The sequence below is a fragment of the Pecten maximus genome, chromosome 6 (genome assembly GCF_902652985.1).
Source record: "Pecten maximus chromosome 6, xPecMax1.1, whole genome shotgun sequence".
NCBI classification, from domain to species: Eukaryota; Metazoa; Mollusca; class Bivalvia; order Pectinida; family Pectinidae; genus Pecten; species Pecten maximus.
Genome location: NC_047020.1, coordinates 7,144,214 through 7,166,151, shown reverse-complemented (window position 1 = coordinate 7,166,151; position 21,938 = coordinate 7,144,214). Strand labels below are relative to the sequence as shown.

Below are 21,938 nucleotides of genomic sequence, written 5' to 3'. Positions count from 1 at the left end.
TACTCTAGGGTTGGACGGACTAATGGTGTGTATGTCTGTACTCTAGGGTTGGACGGACTAATGGTCTGTATGTCTGTACTCTAGGGTTGGACGGACTAATGGTCTGTATGTCTGTACTCTAGGGTTGGACGGACTAATGGTCTGTATGTCTGTACTCTAGGGTTGGACGGACTAATGGTCTGTATGTCTGTATTCTAGGGTTGGACGGACTAATGGTTTGTATGTCTGTACTCTCGAGTTGGACGGATTAATGGTTTGTATGTCTGTACTCTAGGGTTGGACGGACTAATGGTTGGTATGTCTACTCTAGGGTTGGACGGACTAATGGTCTGTATGTCTGTATTCTAGGGTTGGACGGACTAATGGTTTGTATGTCTGTATTCTAGGGTTGGACGGACTAATGGTCTGTATGTCTGTACTCTAGGGTTGGACGGACTAATGGTCTGTATGTCTGTACTCTAGGGTTGGACGGACTAATGGTCTGTATGTCTGTATTCTAGGGTTGGACGGACTAATGGTCTGTATGTCTGTACTCTAGGGTTGGACGGACTAATGGTCTGTATGTCTGTACTCTAGGGTTGGACGGACTAATGGTCTGTATGTCTGTACTCTAGGGTTGGACGGACTAATGGTCTGTATGTCTGTATTCTAGGGTTGGACGGACTAATGGTTTGTATGTCTGTACTCTCGAGTTGGACGGACTAATGGTTTGTATGTCTGTACTCTAGGGTTGGACGGACTAATGGTTGGTATGTCTACTCTAGGGTTGGACGGACTAATGGTCTGTATGTCTGTATTCTAGGGTTGGACGGACTAATGGTCTGTATGTCTGTACTCTAGGGTTGGACGGACTAATGGTCTGTATGTCCGTACTCTAGGGTTGGACGGGCTAATGGTCTGTATGTCTGTATTCTAGGGTTGGACGGACTAATGCTCTGTATGTCTGTACTCTAGGGTTGGACGGACTAATGGTTTGTATGTCTGTACTCTAGGGTTGGACGGACTAATGGTTTGTATGTCTGTACTCTAGGGTTGGACGGACTAATGGTTTGTATGTCTGTACTCTCGAGTTGGACGGATTAATGGTTTGTATGTCTGTACTCTAGGGTTGGACGGACTAATGGTTTGTATGTCGGTACTCTAGGGTTGGACGGACTAATGGTTTGTATGTCTGTACTCTAGGGTTGGACGGACTAATGGTTTGTATGTCTGTACTCTCGAGTTGGACGGATTAATGGTTTGTATGTCTGTACTCTAGGGTTGGACGGACTAATGGTTTGTATGTCGGTACTCTAGGGTTGGACGGACTAATGGTTTGTATGTCTGTACTCTCGAGTTGGACGGATTAATGGTTTGTATCTTGAATTCGTTATTCCATATTGTGCAATCTGTCATACCCTAAGAGATATCTTTAAGTAAAATGGGAGACAGCTGTGAACAATAGGAAAAAATAATATCAACCCTTGTAGTAAGATTTCTTTCAAATATATAGCATTGGGTTAGAAAGTTTTGTTTTTTTATTTTTATTTTTTTTTTTTTTTTATTTATTTTTCAAAGATCCGAGGATATGCATAGTTTTGTATCTGTGTGTGAATGAGTACATGCAGGTGGGTATATTGGTCGTTCTGTGTTCTAATGCACTGCTTACAAATGTTAATAACACATTTCGTATCAGATATGTGAATCCACATTTTGAGTTGTGTTTGCCTATCTTATTTCAATTAATTAGAGTTGTGCAGCTGCTCAGATGTCCCATCTGGATCACCCTCTGGTGTGTACCAAATATATGCAAATGCAGGCAGACCAGTTAACCCCTTTCTGTGATGTGGACACTACTGAGGGACCGTGGACAGTACGTATTATACATATAACACATGGCCTTAGTTTCATCAATATTGCATTAACTTGAAGAAATCCAATTAACTGAAATTTTTCCATAGAACAGAATTTCAAAATATAACTACAAGAAAAGTTCCACATTCATCCAATAATGTTTCCTATGGAAACTCTTTAGTTAAGGCATTTTTATTAGTTAGTTATTTGGTTAGAAAGTTAAGTCTTATTCCTCTTAGTGTGTTGTCTCACTGTCAATGTAAATTATCTCCCATCTCTACACTAGACATATCCATTTACATGGCAGGTTTTCATGTGAAATCAGGGTTGGAAGAAAACAGAGATTTTTAGGTCACCTGAGATGAAGTCTCAGTTGACCTATTGTGATCGCCTTCGTCCGGCGTCGCCGTGTGTGGTGTGCGGTGTGAGTCGTGCGTCGTAAACAATTTACATTTTCAACTCCTTCTCAATTACCAACAGGCCCAGAGACCCAATATTATATCTGTAGCATGCTGGGATGAAGGGCTACCAAGTTTGTTCAAATGGATGACCTTGACCTTCATTCAAGGTCATAGGGGTCAAATATACTAAAATCTTTGAACGACTTCTTCTTGCTAATCAAAAGGCCCAGAGGCCCAATATTATGTGTAGGGCATGCTGGGATGAAGGGCTACCAAGTTTGTTCAAATGGATGACATTTACCTTCATACAAGGTCACAGGGGTCAAATATGCTAAACTCTTTGAACGACTTCTTCTTTATAACCAAAAGGGCCAAAGACCCAAAACAGTGTATTAGGTCTATAGGATGCTGGGATAATGTGTTGCCAAGTTTGCTCAAATGGATGACCTTGACCTTCATTCAAGGTCACAGGGGTCAAATATGCTAAAATCTTTCAATGACTTCTTGATAACCAAAAAGGCGCAGAGACCCAATATCAGGTTGTAGCATGTTCAAATGGAAGACCTTGCCCTTTGTTCAAGGTCACAGGGGGCAAAATGTGCTTACATACCTATATCAAAACTCAGGTGACCGTTAAGGCCCATGGGCCTCTTGTATAAAAAGAGGTTCCTTTTTTCATTTCTCTTGAGCAATCTTTGGTTAGGAGATCGAAATAGTATTAGGAGATCATTAAGATTAATATATAACCAAACCCTCCTTATGAAAATAAGGTAGGGGTTTGCTTAATAGATCAAAACTTCTGTTTATGACCAAGATTTTGAATGATTTTATCCTTAATTGACAAATCATTTGTCGACCAAACATTAAGACATCAAGTTTTCTTCAGGATTTCATTCCTGAGATATGTTGTCCTCTGGGAGTAAAGGTTGGGATAGCCCATCACCTAGACGTCTCATACTGTCCAAGCTTCCTTGGTCTGAATATTCTGAACCATTTAATCTATCAGCAGCTTCTTCCAGGCTTCTTAATTCTTCAGATTGTAATAGGTCCTGATCCAGTGTGTCATCTGAAAGGGAGTTAAGGAATAATGTAAAAAGCAGATTACAAACAAATTCGTGGAATTGATATCCTCCACTTTCCTGACATATTGTAGGTAAACCTTTTTGATGTAAGGAGTAAATGTGTCAGTATAGCTTGACAGAAGGATTAATTCTGTGGAGCCAAAATGTATTGCTTGAAACTCGAATAAAACAGTTAAGCCTTATACAGAAGTTATTGAATACATTGAATCCTGTTCCTAAGTTTGAAGAATTTTGGAAAATATTTAGGAAAGGTATTTAGCGGCAAATAACAATGTTTTATCACAAATCAAGGGACGATAACTCTGATACTATGCTTGATGATGGTCCTAATGAGTGTGATGTTTGACTTACCAAACTCTTCACTTAACATCACTGATGCTTGTGGATATTGTCCACCTGGAGGTAGTTCCATTGGTGCTGGTGGATGTTGTCCACCTGGAGGTAATTCCACTGGTACTGGTGGATGTTGTCCACCTGGAGGTAATTCCACTGGTACTGGTGGATGTTGTCCACCTGGAAGTACTTCCACTGGTACTGGTGGATGTTGTCCACCTGGAAGTACTTCCATTGGTGCTGGTGGATGTTGTCCACCTGGAAGTACTTCCATTGGTGCTGGTGGATGTTGTCCACCTGGAGGTAATTCAACTGGTACTGGTGGATGTTGTCCACCTGGAAGTACTTCCACTGGTACTGGTGGATGTTGTCCACCTGGAAGTACTTCCATTGGTGCTGGTGGATGTTGTCCACCTGGAGGTAATTCCACTGGTACTGGTGGATGTTGTCCACCTGGAGGTAATTCCACTGGTACTGGTGGATGTTGTCCACCTGGAGGTAATTCCACTGGTACTGGTGGATGTTGTCCACTTGAAGGTAGTTCCATTGGTACTGGTGAATGCAGTCCACTTGAATTTGATCCACATGTGATAATTCCTAAATATCTGGACAGCACAGCACCTACCAAATTGGTCAGACAGAACATTAACATTCCATTACATATTTAACTAAACAGTCATCTTAATTATCAGAAAGCAACAATATTGAATTTTAGGTAAAAAAAAAGTCTCCTAGAAGTACAGTAGAATGAGAATTGATATTCACTGTTGGTTAATTAACAATGTCCCAACCTTTATCTCTTTATCACAAGATAAAGAGGTACAAGGTCCCAACATTTATCTCTTTATCACAAGATAAAGAGGTAGAAGGTCCCAATCTTTATCTCTTTATCACAAGGTAAAGTGGTACAAGGTCCCAACCTTTATCTGTTTATCACAAGATAAAGAGGTACAAAGTCACAACCTTTATCTGTTGATCACAAGATAAAGTGGTACGAGGTCCCAACCTTTATCTGTTTATCACAAGATAAAAAGGTACAAGGTCTCAACCTTTGTCTGTTTATCACAAGATAAAGTGGTACAAAGTCACAACCTTTATCTGTTGATCACAAGATAAAGTGGTACAAGGTCCCAACCTTTATCTGTTTATCACAAGATAAAGTGGTACAAGGTCCCAACCTTTATTTGTTTATCACAAGATAAAGAGGTACAAGGTCCCCACCTTTATCTGTTGATTACAAGATAAAGATGTACAAGGTCCCAACCTTTATCTGTTTATCACAAGATAAAGAGGTACAAGGTCCCAACCTTTATCTGTTGATCACAAGATAAAGATGTACAATGTCCCAACCTGTATCTGTTTATCACAAGATAAAGAGGACAAGGTCACAACCTTTATCTGTGTATCACAAGATAAAGAGGTACAAGGTCTCATCCTTTATCTGTTTATCACAAGATAAAGAGGTACAAGGTCCCAACCTTTATCTGTGTATCACAAGATAAAGAGGTACAAGGTCCCAACCTTTATCTTTTTATCACAAGATAAAGAGGTACAAGGTCCCAACCTTTATCTCTTTATCACAAGATAAAGTGGTACAAGGTCCCAACCTTTATCTCTTTATCACAAGATAAAGTGGTACAAGGTCCCAACCTTTATCTGTTGATCACAAGATAAAGAGGTACAAGGTCCCAAGCTTTATCTGTTTATCACAAGATAAAGTTGTACAAAGTCCCAACCTATATCTCTTTATCACAAGATAAAGTGGTACAAGGTCCCAACCTTTATCTGTTTATCACAAGATAAAGTGGTACAAAGTCACAACCTTTATCTGTTGATCACAAGATAAAGTGGTACAAAGTCACAACCTTTATCTGTTGATCACAAGATAAAGTGGTACAAGGTCCCAACCTTTATCTGTTTAGCACAAGATAAAGAGGTACAAGGTCCCAACCTTTATCTGTTTATCACAAGATAAAGAGGTACAAGGTCCCCACCTTTATCTGTTTATCACAAGATAAAGAGGTACAAGGTCCCAACCTTTATCTGTTGATCACAAGATAAAGATGTACAATGTCCCAACCTGTATCTGTTTATCACAAGATAAAGAGGACAAGGTCACAACCTTTATCTGTGTATCACAAGATAAAGAGGTACAAGGTCTCATCCTTTATCTGTGTATCACAAGATAAAGAGGTACAAGGTCCCAACCTTTATCTGTGTATCACAAGATAAAGAGGTACAAGGTCCCAACCTTTATCTCTTTATCACAAGATAAAGAGGTACAAGGTCCAAACCTTTATCTCTTTATCACAAGATAAAGTGGTACAAGGTCCCAACCTTTATCTCTTTATCACAAGATAAAGTGGTACAAGGTCCCAACCTTTATCTGTTGATCACAAGATAAAGAGGTACAAGGTCCCAAGCTTTATCTGTTTATCACAAGATAAAGTTGTACAAAGTCCCAACCTATATCTCTTTATCACAAGATAAAGAGGTACAAGGTCCCCACCTTTATCTGTTGATCACAAGATAAAGTGGTACAAAGTCACAACCTTTATCTGTTGATCACAAGATAAAGTGGTACAAGGTCCCAACCTTTATCTGTTTAGCACAAGATAAAGAGGTACAAGGTCCCAACCTTTATCTGTTTATCACAAGATAAAGAGGTACAAGGTCCCCACCTTTATCTGTTGATCACAAGATAAAGATGTACAAAGTCCCAACCTTTATCTGTTTATCACAAGATAAAGAGGTACAAGGCCCCAACCTTTATCTGTTGATCACAAGATAAAGATGTACAATGTCCCAACCTGTATCTGTTTATCACAAGATAAAGAGGACAAGGTCCCAACCTTTATCTGTGTATCACAAGATAAAGAGGTACAAAGTCTCATCCTTTATCTGTTTATCACAAGATAAAGAGGTACAAGGTCCCAACCTTTATCTTTTATCACAAGATAAAGAGGAACAAGGTCCCAACCTTTATCTGTTTATCACAAGATAAAGAGGTACAAGGTCCCAACCTTTATCTGTTGATCACAAGATAAAGATGTACGAGGTCCCAACCTTTATCTGTTTATCACAAGATAAAAAGGTACAAGGTCTCAACCTTTGTCTGTTTATCACAAGATAAAGAGGTACAAGGTCCCAACCTTTATCTGTTTATCACAAGATAAAGAGGTACAAGGTCCCCACCTTTATCTGTTGATCACAAGATAAAGATGTACAAAGTCCCAACCTTTATCTGTTTATCACAAGATAAAGAGGTACAAGGTCCCAACCTTTATCTGTTGATCACAAGATAAAGATGTACAATGTCCCAACCTGTATCTGTTTATCACAAGATAAAGAGGACAAGGTCCCAACCTTTATCTGTTTATCACAAGATAAAGAGGTACAAGGTCCCCGCCTTTATCTGTTGATCACAAGATAAAGATGTACAAAGTCCCAACCTTTATCTGTTTATCACAAGATAAAGAGGACAAGGTCCCAACCTTTATCTGTGTATCACAAGATAAAGAGGTACAAGGTCTCATCCTTTATCTGTTTATCACAAGATAAAGAGGTACAAGGTCCCAACCTTTATCTTTTATCACAAGATAAAGAGGTACAAGGTCCCAACCTTTATCTGTTTATCACAAGATAAAGAGGTACAAGGTCCTAACCTTTATCTGTGTATCACAAGATAAAGAGGTACAAGGTCCCAATCTTTATCTGTTTATCACAAGATAGAGAGGAACAAGGTCCCAACCTTTATCTGTTTATCACAAGATAAAGAGGTACAAGGTACCGACCTTTATCTGTTGATCACAAGATAAAGATGTACAAGGTCCCAACCTTTATCTGTTCATCACAAGATAAAGTGGTACAAGGTCCCAAACTTTATCTGTTAATCACAAGATAAAGAGGTACAAGGTCCCAACCTTTATCTGTTCATCACAAGATAAAGTGGTACAAGGTCCCAAACTTTATCTGTTCATCACAACATGTAATTTTAAGTTTCAAATAAAAAGATTTAATTGCTGTACTTACAGACAACTTGACACAGGTGTTTTTGTTTCAGGTGCCGCCATAATAGCTCTAACAAAACCAGCACTATTACTACTACAACAGCTATACCCCCGATAAGTAAGTAGAGGACATCTGAAGAAAATGGTTTCGATTTAATTTATTTGTAAATATTTAATTTAATACTGAAATGCATGTTATACCCATTGTTTTGTGGATTTAAAGAAAAAAAAATCTGAAAACATAAGCAAGACAAAATCTATCTGTTTCAAAATTTGAGGTTCTGGATTGAAGAAGAAATTGATAAGAGCCTTAGAATACTGTTATCCAATTTTCTTATTATAGAATAAAATTAATAATTAGTTCAAATAATTTCAACAAAAATGACTTACATCGTCTTTTTCTGGTGTTTGTTGCTTCTGAAAACAAAATCTGATATCATTGCAAGTGCCTTTAACAATACATAAATCCTGTATTATACAACATGACACACATGAAATCTTAATTTTAGATATCGTCATCACATTTAGAAACTAACTGTAGCCAAAAAAATAATGCCACTTTGAATTCTATTAAGAGTCTCTTCCAGTAAAGTACACTGAAAATGTTAATGCTGTTAAAAACATTTCCTAAAAATATTGACTACTCATGCACAACATGTGTGTAGATGACAACTGTAGGTCATACCACCCATCCATAGATCATACTGCCCATTTGTAGGTCAAACTGCCCATTTGTAGGTCAAACTGCCTACTTGTAGGTCATACTGCCCATTTGTAAGTAACACTGCCCAATTGTAGGTCATACTGCCTATTTGTAAGTCATACTGCCCATTTGTAAGTAACACTGCCCAATTGTAGGTCATACTGCCTATTTGTAAGTAACACTGCCCATTTGTAGGTCATACTGCCCATTTGTAGGTCATACTGCCCATTTGTAAGTAACACTGCCCAATTGTAGGTCATACTGCCTATCTGTAAGTCATACTGCCCATTTGTAGGTCATACCACCCATCCATAGGTCATACTGCCCATTTGTAGGTCATACTGCCCCTTTGTAGGTCTTACTGCCTATTTGTAGGTCATACCACCAATCCATAGGTCATACTGCCAATTTATAGGTCATACCACCCTTCCATAGGTCATACTGCCTATTTGTAGGTCAAATTGCCCACTTGTAGGTCATACTGCCCATTTGTAGGTCACATTGCCCATTTGTAGGTCATACTGCCCTTTTGTAGGTCATACTGCCTATTTGTAGGTCATACCACCAATCCATAGGTCATACTGCCAATTTATAGGTCATACCACCCTTCCATAGGTCATACTGCCTATTTGTAGGTCAAATTGCCCACTTGTAGGTCATACTGCCCATTTGTAGGTCACATTGCCCATTTGTAGGTCATACTGCCCTTTTGTAGGTCATACTGCCAATTTGTAGGTCATACTGCCAATTTGTAGGTCATACATGTATCACCCATCCATAGTTCATACTGCCCCTTTGTAGGTCAAACTGCCCACTCGTAGGTTTTAATGCCCATTCGTAGGCCATACTGCCCATTTGTAAGTAACACTGCAAATTTGTACATTTGTATGATGTCTCAGGTGACCTAAAAAAACATATGAAACAGTGACCAACACATCAATCTATCTGATTCATTTGCCATTTTAACTTTTTATAAAGGAATTCAAGTCCACATTGAATATAGAAACTGGAGGTTTTTTATGAGCAAAAACATATGTCTCCCTTCTTGACATAACTGACATCACAGATATGCCACACCAGTACTACTCAACATTACAGAAAGCCTTGAGGATCTTACTCCCCCCCCCCACCCCCCATTACAAACCTGCTTTCTGTATAAATATTATCCAATCAATTTGTTAGACAGACTGACACATACATGTACATGATCACTCGTCACTCGGCCTTATTTGTAAACAGGCCAATAAAACGGCTTATTTTAAGAGCCATTAATTAATCAAGATACTATGAGATTCTTTTTCTAACAAGAGTACGTATTTAAGCATTGATGTCATTTTTTTTAGCTTCATTGGGGTATGAAAATAAAATTTGTTTGCATTTCATACCCCTATGTAACTTAAAAAATAATTGACATCAACGCTTATAATTAATTTTTGAAATTGATTTTCAAAATTAGAACATGTTTTATGTACAATTTAACTGATCTTATAATGGATTCTTTTTTTCACAAATCGATACACAACGTCAATGGCCGTATTGTGACGTCACATTTTTCGCGGCATTTTCGGATTTTTTTCCATAGAGGTATGAAAAAAAAATCTCAACCAATCAGAAAGCCGCATTCTGCGTACAATCAATGGAAAATTAATTATACCACGAAGGTCCAATGTGATAAGATTTGCAAATCCTTTTGAGTGGTTAGATGGCCTGCTATAACCCTCACCTTTCACTACAAAGTTAATGTTTAGTTTCCAAACAGTGTGTACAAGATTAAATTACTGACACTTCAGTGGCAGCCCCCGCAATATGTCTGTGTCTACACAAATTACACTATGACCTTGACCTTAACATTAGCAATTTTTAAAATTCCTATGGTACATCTGTATTTCACAGGGTATCATGATGTACTTTAAATTATGTTCCAAGTTATATTTTTAGTAACAGTGACCTTGATATTGACCTTAAGGAAGTTTTTAAATCCATAATGTGCATCAGCATTTTACATCGTACTATCATGTTTTTCAGAAAGTTTGAACTTCTGTACAGGGCCTTAGATGATACTTTTTTAATATATTTGGGTTATATTTTTAGTAACCTTGACCTAAGGGTGATTAAACCCCTATTGCACATCACAGTGTAACACAATGTAAAGTTTCTAAGAAAAACAGCACAAAATACATGTAAGTCTAAAGTCTGGATGGCAGTCAGACTGACAGATTACTGGCAAACCTTATGTACATTCTGCCATAAAAGCCAACAAAACACATGATAACCAATACATTTTTAACAGTAGAATATTACTAGGTATAATAGAATATACACTGAAAAACATTTGTAAGCAAGTACTTTAAAAAATAGGCGATGCATGAGGTATCGATTGGCCCAAAGGAAAATCATGTAATTGCAAGGAAACTGATTTTCTATAATACCGTTTTAAGAAATTGGTGGAAAAACTGTCAAAACTTAGATCTCCAGAAAAAATTCAAGTACAAGAAATAAACAAAGGACACTGTTGAATACAATGCTTCTCTGGGAAACACAACTTTATATAATGATTATAGAGACTAACAAGTTTCAACAAGATCGCTCACAAAATGACAGGCGGTGTATCTACCATAGGAGATGACATGTATATCAAACATGTGAGATGACAGGTGTACAGTACCTACCATGTGAGATGACAGGTATATCTACCATGTGAGATGACAGGTGTATCTACCATGTGAGATGACAGGTGTATCTACCATGTGAGATGACAGGTATATCTACCATGTGAGATGACAGGTGTATCTCCCATGTGAGATGACAGGTATATCTACCATGTGAGATGACAGGTGTATCTCCCATGTGAGATGACAGGTGTATCTCCCATGTGAGATGACAGGTATATCAACCATGTGAGATGACAGGTGTATCTACCATGTGATATGACAGGTGTATCTACTCTGTGAGATGACAGGTGTATCTACTCTGTGAGATGACAGGTGTATCTACCATGTGAGATGACAGGTGTATCTATCATGTGAGATGACAGGTATATCTCCCATGTGAGATGACAGGTGTATCTACTTTGTGAGATGACAGGTGTATCTACCATGTGAGATGACAGGTATATCTCCCATGTGAGATGACAGGTGTATCTACCATGTGAGATGACAGGTGTACAGTACCTACCATGTGAGATGACAGGTATATCTACCATGTGAGATGACAGGTGTATCTATCATGTGAGATGACAGGTATATCTACCATGTGAGATGACAGGTGTATCTATCATGTGAGATGACAGGTGTATCTATCATGTGAGATGACAGGTGTATCTACCATGTGAGATGACAGGTATATCTCCCATGTGAGATGACAGGTATATCTCCCATGTGAGATGACAGGTGTATCTACCATGTGAGATGACAGGTGTATCTACCATGTGAGATGACAGGTATATCAACCATGTGAGATGACAGGTATATCTACCATGTGAGATGACAGGTGTATTTCCCATGTGAGATGACAGGTGTATCTTCCATGTGAGATGACAGGTGAATCAACCATGTGAGATGACAGGTGTATCTACTCTGTGAGATGACAGGTGTATCTACCATGTGAAATGACAGGTGTATCTACTCTGTGAGATGACAGGTATATCTACCATGTAAGATGACATGTGTATCTACCATGTGAGATGACAGGTATATCTACCATGTGAGATGACAGGTGTATCTACTCTGTGAGATGACAGGTGTATATATCATGTGAGATGACAGGTGTATCTACCATGTGAGATGACAGGTGTATATACCATGTGAGATGACAGGTGTATCTACCATGTGAGATGACAAGTATGTCTTCCATGTGAGATGACAGGTGTATCTACATTGTGAAATGACAGGTATATCTACTCTGTGAGATGACAGGTGTATCTACCAAGTGATATGACAGGTGTCATCTCACATGGTTTACAATGATGGGACCCCTGAATTACATGTCCTTTTTGTCAGAAGATAATTACATAGTTATACATTACTTATATAAGTATTATAGACAAGCAAAATGTCAGAAATGATTATCCTGTTCTATTATCAATTGTATATCCTTCATTCCAGGAAGGTGCCTAATCATAATTTACATCATACTGATGCTCATAGTCATGGAAAATTACCCTCATTATAGCAGAATGGATGTTGTAAATTCTTATGTAAACGGGACAGTTGTCTATTGTTACACAGCAAGGCAGCTTACAACCTGGAGACAGAGATGTGATAGTCCTTCACCATTAACATACTACAGGCCAAATATCAGATCTCTAGACCTCTTAGCTAATGAAAAGATGTGGTGTAAAGTGTTTTGTATATTTATAGCCCCTGTGACCTTGAATATAAGTCAAGGTTATTCATTTGAAAAAAAAAACGTCTTAGCCCTTTACCTGATAATGCTACAGGGCCTATATCAGGTATCTGGGCTTCCTGGTTAAATACAACAATGGCGGAAGTATACATACTCATAAATGACCTTTGTATAAAGTTTGATGAAAGTCTATCAAAGAATGAAGTTGCTACATCATTGTAGCTGTTAATTCAATCGGGACCAGACGGGACAGAAATAGGCAATGCTATCATGAAATGTCGGAGGAGGTATGTTTACAAAGATCAATGGAAAGACAACAATACTCCAACAACATCGATATCAAAATATATTGTCCTGTTTAACCATGGCTACATAACATCTTGGAGTTTACCTTGAGAAGGATCAATGCACATTTTCTCCAGTCTATCCAAATGACTCCAGCTGCCATTTTCTCCACAGGAAGTGCTGACATTCTGAACCTGATACAGACCTGAACCACACCTGGCTGTACACTCCTGGTGGAATGAATACTGGTCGGTCAGGGAGTCAAGGTCGCTATAGATCTCGCAGTCTTCCAGAGTCACGCCAGAGATGTTTGGAGTACCACATACTATAGGTAAATACATTTAGACATACCGTACTCAAATACTACAGGTGTAACAGGATAAGAGATACTGTTCTCACATAGTATAGGTACATAGTAGAGGTACATACTACAAGTACATAGTACAGGTACATGTATATACTACAGGTACACACTACAGGTACATACTACAGGTACATAGTACAGGTACATAGTACAGTTACATACTACAAGTACATAGTACAGGTACATGTATATACTACAGGTACACACTACAGGTACATACTACAGGTACATGTATATACTACAGGTACTTACTACAGGTACATACTACAGGTACATACTACAGGTACATACTACAGGTACACACTACAGGTACATACTACAGGTACAGGTATATACTACAGGTACACGCTACAGGTACATACTACAGGTACATGTATATACTACATGTACATACTACAGGTACATGCTACAGGTATATACTACATGTACATAGTACAGGTACATAGAACAAGTACACACGACAGGTACATATGACAGGTACACACGACAGGTACACACGACAGGTACATACAACAGGTATAGATATTTATAGATCTAGTTCTTACATACTACATGTATAGAGGTTTAGAGATACGTATACAGTTCTCACATACTACAGGATGAATGTTACAAGATGGTGATTTTAGCCAGTATAATCTGTCGTTTGTTAGAGCGTGGCCGCGATTGTTTCAGGACCCCCACTTGGTTGACCATCCCCCCACACTCTCACCAGACATCAATCTGAGGAGGCTCATAATGTGGTTATGAATGTCAAAGTTCTCTTTCTGTTTGACCTTGTCTTTTTCCTCCTTGAACTGCTTGAATTTTACCTTCTCTAGGTCACCCCATCACCGCATGAGATTTCAAGTGTTATCAGGTAATGTTGACGTAATTTCTTTCCTGTCACTAATTCTGAGGGACTGAATTCATATCATAATGGAGTAGCGCAGTATTTTAATGCAAGCTGGCCATTTTTTCCTGCTACTGTTGGGCTTAAAACCACACATAGGACATGAACCAATTAGCTTCTCAGACTAAGAGTCGCTCCAATTTGACTGTGGTTGAGATTTCTAGCTACAGTTTCGTCACTGATTGATCTTCTTTCCTGACTGCGTCAACACCACGTTGTATTATTTGTACTACTATCATCTCTGACAACCATACGCTGTTTCTGGACAGTCTCTTTCTGTCTGACTTGTAATACAGCTTATTCTAGCATTAATTCAGAATCTAATTGCATCTTCTCTGACAGATTCCTATCCCTTACTCACACAACAGTACAACTATAGATCATTTCGATCTTCAGTATACTATACTTGCAGTATTCTACTAAATTGTACAGTGAATTGATAAAACTGTTGAGCTCATTCTGTTTCCAATGATTGAATTTAGCACACTTAAAAATTATATTTCTGCAAGCTTCCAAGCATTCCGTGGAAATATTCATAATAACTGCCATCATACTGACCTGACAAGATCTCTCGCGTGCCTCAGGATAATACTTCATGCTAAAAATAGTTTCCAATGAGACTATAGTCATGTGATTCAGATAATGAATATAGTTGTGAAATATTTGGAAACTCGCAGAAACACTGTTTTTGAGTGTTTTTTTTTTAGCAAAATTAAAGAAATTAGACCTATTTATGTATGTTGACATGTATGCCTGCACAGTCAGTCATGTCGAAAAATTATCAATGTTTTGAAATGTGTTTTCTATCCACACGACTGTATTGAATAGATGCATGAAAACATATGATGAATTAAGTGCAGACCCGGGGGCGGGTCAGATTTTTTCCCCCTTTCCACTATCACTATGGCAGGAGTTCTGATGTCGGCCCAAGTCCGATGTTTTAAAGGCCAATAAAACTAGTGGAAGCCAGGACCCAACAGGAAAATTGTTTTGATCTTTAGAAAAACCTCCGGAAGTCAACTTCCGAGCTCCTATAATGATCAATATATGTTTATACAGGCATTTTTATGACAAAATTCTTATTCTATCACATTTTAGTGCAGTTCTAGGCACTTAATGCCACTGTGAAGAAAAGCTATACTTCCCTGAGAGACAGAGCTCTATATACTTACTCTTAATTATGTTGATACACTTAGGTTTGATTTCAGTGCTGTTCCACCCTATGTGTGTTGAGTTTATCTTCTTACATGAAATTGTCACTTTTCGCTTTTCCTGGTAACCATGGGAACAAACTGAATGACAGGTTTGGCAGGCTAGAAACTTCCTAGGGGTCAACGGTTGTTCAATGTCCTCACTACAAGTCCAGTCTACATTGTCAATGGCCGTCGGTGCATCACAGGCTGAAAACAATATAAAATCATTACCTATACTGTTGGTTCCATACTTTCCAACCGTTCCAAAAGATATGGCAAGTGTAAGAACAGTTTTCCCCTGGTCAGCTTTTTCAGAATCATGTGACCCATGAATCAGCTATTTTGTCAGAATCATATTTTTCAACAAAGATCATCTATCAGTAACCATGCATGATGATCCATGGATCTATACCATCCAAGCCAAAGCAGCATGCTCTACCAGCGAAGTGACAGACACCACAGTCAACACTGTCTACAATTTACCAGAAGGTTATAGAGAAACTTGGAAATTCAAGCTAGTCTGAGCTAAGCAAGATGATACACTACTTTCCAATTTTACACTTCCTTTCTCATTCAAAAGGTCTTTGTCCGAAGAAAACCACATTCTTTGGCTCCGAGGAAGCTTAGCTGACACATCTTGGAATGATCAATGTTATCTGTAATACTATAGGATTCAGGACTAACAATATATATCAAGTGACCTCTCACTCTCAGAGCAATCATCCTACCACTAGACTAAAGAGAAATTCCTGTTAGTAAGGTGACTTTATACTCTCTACGTTTACACTTATTGTAAAACTCCCTCCTTAACGAAGTCTTTGTCCCCAAAGACAACCAAACTCAAATTCTTCTGCTCCATGGAAGCCTCTCAATCTCCTATATATTTCACTTGGCACTTATTCAATGGCACTAATTCTGAAAAAAGAAGGATCGAGTGATGAAAAATAACCCGCCTGCGCTGGTCCTCGAACTATTGACCTCTCTCTCCAAGCAGACATCCTACCTCTAAGCTAAAGGTAAATTCTCTACACTATTTACTTTGTACACAAGGATAATACTGTTCATCATTAGTAATATCACATTTAATTTTCAGTCACTGTGGTCACTTTAGATATGGGACTAATCCCTCCCTCCAATCGCACTACCTTACAGATCACAGTTTAGGTGTCCTGTTTGGAGAATTAAACAGATACATGTTCAGCATTATCTCTATCATGGTGGATAATTTAACCTCCCTAATTGTCATATTAACAATTTAACGTGAAAATCAGATTTGACCTAGCTTTGTAAGTATCCCTGATGAGGCTGTCACACCTTGACACCTGTTCTTGTTCATCTTGTCCCTTATCACAGATCTCTATATAAAACTTGTAATGTCCTTATTTTATTGATTACAGTTTTGTTTTAACGTTGATATAACAATCAGTTTTTTCAAGTGTGCTGTATAGAAGACATTACTCACCCAAAGGAAGGCCACGGCAGTTTTCCCGGCACATATAGTATGCCATAACACCATGTTCTATGACTTCAAATTTTTCATCATTGCAATTTGGATTTATACAATCCTTTGGGTTGTATGCATCTCTGAGAATATCCTCTTCACACTTGTAACAGTACTGTCTCACCAATGTACCTATGCTGGATACATAACTTCCAAACCTGACAAAAATAAAACGTAACAGTAAAACAGGCTCACTTTGTATATACCAACACAAGTCATAACCCGACCAGTTGGCTAACACTGTACTCACTAATACTACCTCTGGCCAGTACACACTAATACTACCTCTGTCCAGTACTCCCCTGTCTACTACCTCTGTCCAGTAATCCCCTATCTACTACCTCTGTCCAGTACTCCCCTATCTACTACCTCTGTCCAGTACTCCCTTACCTACTACCTCTGTCCAGTACTCCCCTGTCTACTACCTCTGTCCAGTACTCCCCTATCTACTACCTCTGTCCAGTACTCCCCTATCTACTACCTCTGTCCAGTACTCCCTTGTCTACTACCTCTGTCCAGTACTCCCCTATCTACTACCTCTGTCCAGTACTCCCCTATCTACTACCTCTGTCCAGTACTCCCCTGTCTACTACCTCTGTCCAGTACTCCCCTATCTACTACCTCTGTCCAGTACTCCCCTATCTACTACCTCTGTCCAGTACTCCCCTATCTACTACCTCTGTCCAGTACTCCCCTATCTACTACCTCTGTCCAGTACTCCCTTATCTACTACCTCTGTCCAGTACTCCCCTATCTACTACCTCTGTCCAGTACTCCCTTATCTACTACCTCTGTCTAATACTCCCCTATCTACTACCTCTGTCCAGTACTCCCTTATCTACTACCTCTGTCCAGTACTCCCCTATCTACCTACTACCTCTGTCCAGTACTCCCTTGTCTACTACCTCTGTCCAGTACTCCCCTATCTACTACCTCTGTCCAGTACTCCCCTATCTACTACCTCTGTCCAGTACTCCCCTATCTACTACCTCTGTCCAGTACTCCCTATCTACTACCTCTGTCCAGTACTCCCCTATCTACTACCTCTGTCCAGTACTCCCCTATCTACTAGTTACCTCTGTCCAGTACTCCCCTGTCTACTACCTCTGTCCAGTACTCCCTTGTCTACTACCTCTGTCCAGTACTCCCCTATCTACTACCTCTGTCCAGTACTACCTATCTACTACTTCTGTCCAGTACTACCCTATCTACTACCTCTGTCCAGTACTTCCTTATGTACTACCTCTGTCCAGTACTCCCCTATCTACTACCTCTGTCCAGTACTCCCCTATCTACTACCTCTGTCCAGTACTCCCCTATCTACTACCTCTGTCTAATACTCCCTTATCTACTACCTCTGTCCAGTACTCCCCTATCTACTACCTCTGTCCAGTACTCCCCTATCTACTACCTCTGTCCAGTACTCCCCTATCTACTACCTCTGTCTAATACTCCCTTATCTACTACCTCTGTCCAGTACTCCCCTATCTACTACCTCTGTCCAGTACTCCCCTATCTACTACCTCTGTCCAGTACTCCCCTATCTACTACCTCTGTCTAATACTCCCTTATCTACTACCTCTGTCCAGTACTCCCCTATCTACTACCTCTGTCTAATACTCCCCTATCTACTACCTCTGTCCAGTACTCCCCTATCTACTACCTCTGTCCAGTACCCCCCTATCTACTACCTCTGTCCAGTACTCCCTTATCTACTACCTCTTTCCAGTTCTTCCTTATAAAAGAAATGATATTACTATGCTGTTTTCTACTATGAAATCACTGCAATATTGGGTATTACAAATAAATTTATTTTTTTTGACCAGGTAAGAAAAAGTAAATAGTATTCTTTTTACATTGCATTAAATGAGCTGATTTGCAGTACAGTATAATTTATAATTAACACTCAAGGTGATAATTGTTTACTGTTATATACTTACAAATCACATTCCTCAGATGCTAACTGGGACAAACTGTGATATGATGGGTAGGTTCTGACATTGCTGATCTGTAAATGTAACTAAAAACAATCAATCTGTTACCTCAGTTAAGAAATGTACCATTTTTTTTTCATTATCTCTTATTTAATCAAAATTCAAAAAGTGTGTCTAATACAACTGTTGTACAGCTTTAACTTACCAATTCTCACCACAGAACTCACCAATATTACAGCTACTACTGACAATAGTAAATTCCAGCACTGAGAACTCATGTTGTTCCATTTTTATTTCAAATTAGTTCCTCCGAAAGTGGTTCTGATCTATAAAACAAAACAAACAAACAAAATCATTAACATGATTTACAAGTGTTCAAAGAATACTTGATAGCTTTCTGGTAGCTGGCCTAATACTTGTGATGTGTTAACAGGAACATTAATGATAAAAACATTGAATAAACTTTAAAAATGGTCAGCAAAGTGGCAACTATAAAGTTTCACCCAAACAAATTCTTTTCAATCATAATAATCCAAAGAGAAAAGAGACATATACTATATGTCTGGGACAACATGTACTGTATGTCTGGGACAACATGTACTATATGTCTGGGACAACATGTACTATATGTCTGGGACAACATGTACTGTATGTCTGGGACAACATGTACTATATGTATGTGACAACATGTACTGTATGTCTGGGACAACATGTACTGTATGTCTGGGACAACATGTACTATATGTCTGGGACAACATGTACTGTATGTCTGGGACAACACGTACTATATGTCTGGGACAACACGTACTATATGTCTGGGACAACATGTACTATATGTCTGGGACAACATGTACTATATGTCTGGGACAACATGTACTGTATGTCTGGGACAACATGTACTGTATGTCTGGGACAACATGTACTATATGTCTGGGACAACATGTACTGTATGTCTGGGACAACATGTACTATATGTATGTGACAACATGTACTGTATGTCTGGGACAACATGTACTATATGTCTGGGACAACATGTACTACATGTATGGGACAACATGTACTGTATGTCTGGGACAACATGTACTATATGTCTGGGACAACATGTACTGTATGTCTGGGACAACATGTACTATATGTATGTGACAACATGTACTATATGTATGGGACAACATGTACTATATGTCTGGGACAACACGTACTATATGTCTGGGACAACACGTACTATATGTCTGGGACAACATGTACTATATGTCTGGGACAACCATACTACTATGTCTGGGACAACATGTACTATATGTCTGGGACAACACGTACTATATGTCTGGGACAACATGTACTATATGTCTGGGACAACACGTACTATATGTCTGGGACAACATGTACTATATGTATGTGACAACACGTACTATATGTCTGGGACAACATGTACTGTATGTCTGGGACAACATGTACTATATGTATGTGACAACACGTACTATATGTCTGTGACAACACGTACTATATGTCTGGGACAACATGTACTATATGTCTGGGACAACATGTACTATATGTCTGGGACAACATGTACTATATGTCTGGGACAACACGTACTGTATGTCTGGGACAACACGTACTGTATGTCTGGGACAACATGTACTATATGTCTGGGACAACATGTACTGTATGTCTGGGACAACACGTACTATATGTCTGGGACAACACGTACTATATGTCTGGGACAACACGTACTGTATGTCTGGGACAACACGTACTACATGTCTGGGACAACATGTACTATATGTCTTGGACAACAGGTGAACAAAGAGCACTTAAAAATGTAACATTCTAAAAGGACATTGGATTGATGAGCAACAGTTGATGAGGATTTTAGAACCAACATCCGATTATGCGAAAACAAAGCAAATACATCTTAGGACTGATCGGAAGAACACTAACATATACCTCTATGTTTCAAGGCTCTTATCAGACCTCACTTGGAATATGCATCAAGTGTATGGAGTCCTTACAAGACAAAGGATAGAACTGATAGAGAACGTCCAGAGGAGAGATACAAAACTCCTACCAGGATAAAAAAAAAACTTAACGTACCCTGAACTCTTACAGAGATTAAACCGGCCAACCTTAGAGCACCAAAGGAAAAGAGGGCACCTAATCAACTTATGAACGAGTCACCGATTCCTGTGTCCACCACCAACCCCACCCCCTCCACCGAAGCATACTTCTTTCATATCACGCCCGCTTCTGCCCCCCCCCCCCCCCCCCCCCCCCCCCCCCCCCCATAAATATTTATTTTCTATATACGTACATTTAAGTACACGTAAGTATTTTACAAAGATATATGTGAGACATGTTACCTGTGATTCCATTATGGATAGCGACGTCTTGGTATATATTCTTATTACGTAATGTATTGTCTAGTACTGGGCACAGGTAATTTCTTACCCCAAGTACCTATGGTACTGGGTATTAATAGTCCCGGGATGGGCAGTAATGATGCAATAGTTAATAATAGTATACATGTAATATATATACAAACAGAAAGTATAGGGTTTTTCTGTGATATTGTCGTCACACTGGTATAAACTAAGGTCCGACATTCCGTTTGTTGTGTTGTATACAAAAATACATGTTTATTCATTTTAAATATATATTCCGATCACCTTCCACCTTTATTGGTATATGCTGTAGATTGTAACAATTTACACCTGAAAAAATACTCTGTCATATTTATTAGAGAAAGCTAACGGTAGCTCCAAAGCTTCGGACCCACTTTATAGAAATTTAAAAAAAGTTGCCTATAGGTTCACTTTGAAACATCAAGGACACAATTAACGAGGTAAATGAAAGGTGAATGATGATTTAGGGGACCTTCATACTTTAGAACACCTGTTCGACTGGCACCTTATCGGTTACGGCTACTCCAAACGTGGGAAGAACATCAACAATTTCCCGGAGAGGATGACTCTCGATCCATTTTTGAACCGCAAATGTCTGGATTCCCATTTCATCCTGAATGGCGATATTGATAGAAATGTACCTTCAGGTGCCTGACGAAGAGAGAATCTA

At 38.9% G+C, this 21,938-nt stretch overlaps 1 protein-coding gene across 6 annotated transcripts; it reads right to left on the bottom strand.

The window, feature by feature from the left end:
* Positions 1–1,975: 1,975 nt before the first annotated feature.
* Positions 1,976–21,336, bottom strand: LOC117328846 (formin-like protein 7). 6 transcript variants are annotated; one of them, XM_033886421.1, is made up of 10 exons: positions 21,227–21,336; positions 19,100–19,198; positions 18,879–18,946; positions 16,900–17,096; positions 15,417–15,644; positions 13,098–13,316; positions 8,050–8,076; positions 7,682–7,792; positions 3,668–4,270; positions 1,976–3,300 (listed from the first exon to the last, which is right to left on the bottom strand). In XM_033886421.1, the coding sequence occupies exons 2-10, from the start codon at positions 19,148–19,150 to the stop codon at positions 3,125–3,127; spliced, it is 1,680 nt and encodes a 559-aa protein (XP_033742312.1). In that variant the 5' UTR covers positions 19,151–19,198; positions 21,227–21,336; the 3' UTR covers positions 1,976–3,124. The 6 variants fall into 6 exon arrangements, with proteins under 6 accessions (XP_033742312.1, XP_033742314.1, XP_033742315.1 ...); XM_033886423.1 differs by lacking the exon at positions 7,682–7,792; XM_033886424.1 differs by lacking the exon at positions 13,098–13,316.
* Between the last annotated feature and the right edge of the window lie 602 nt (positions 21,337–21,938).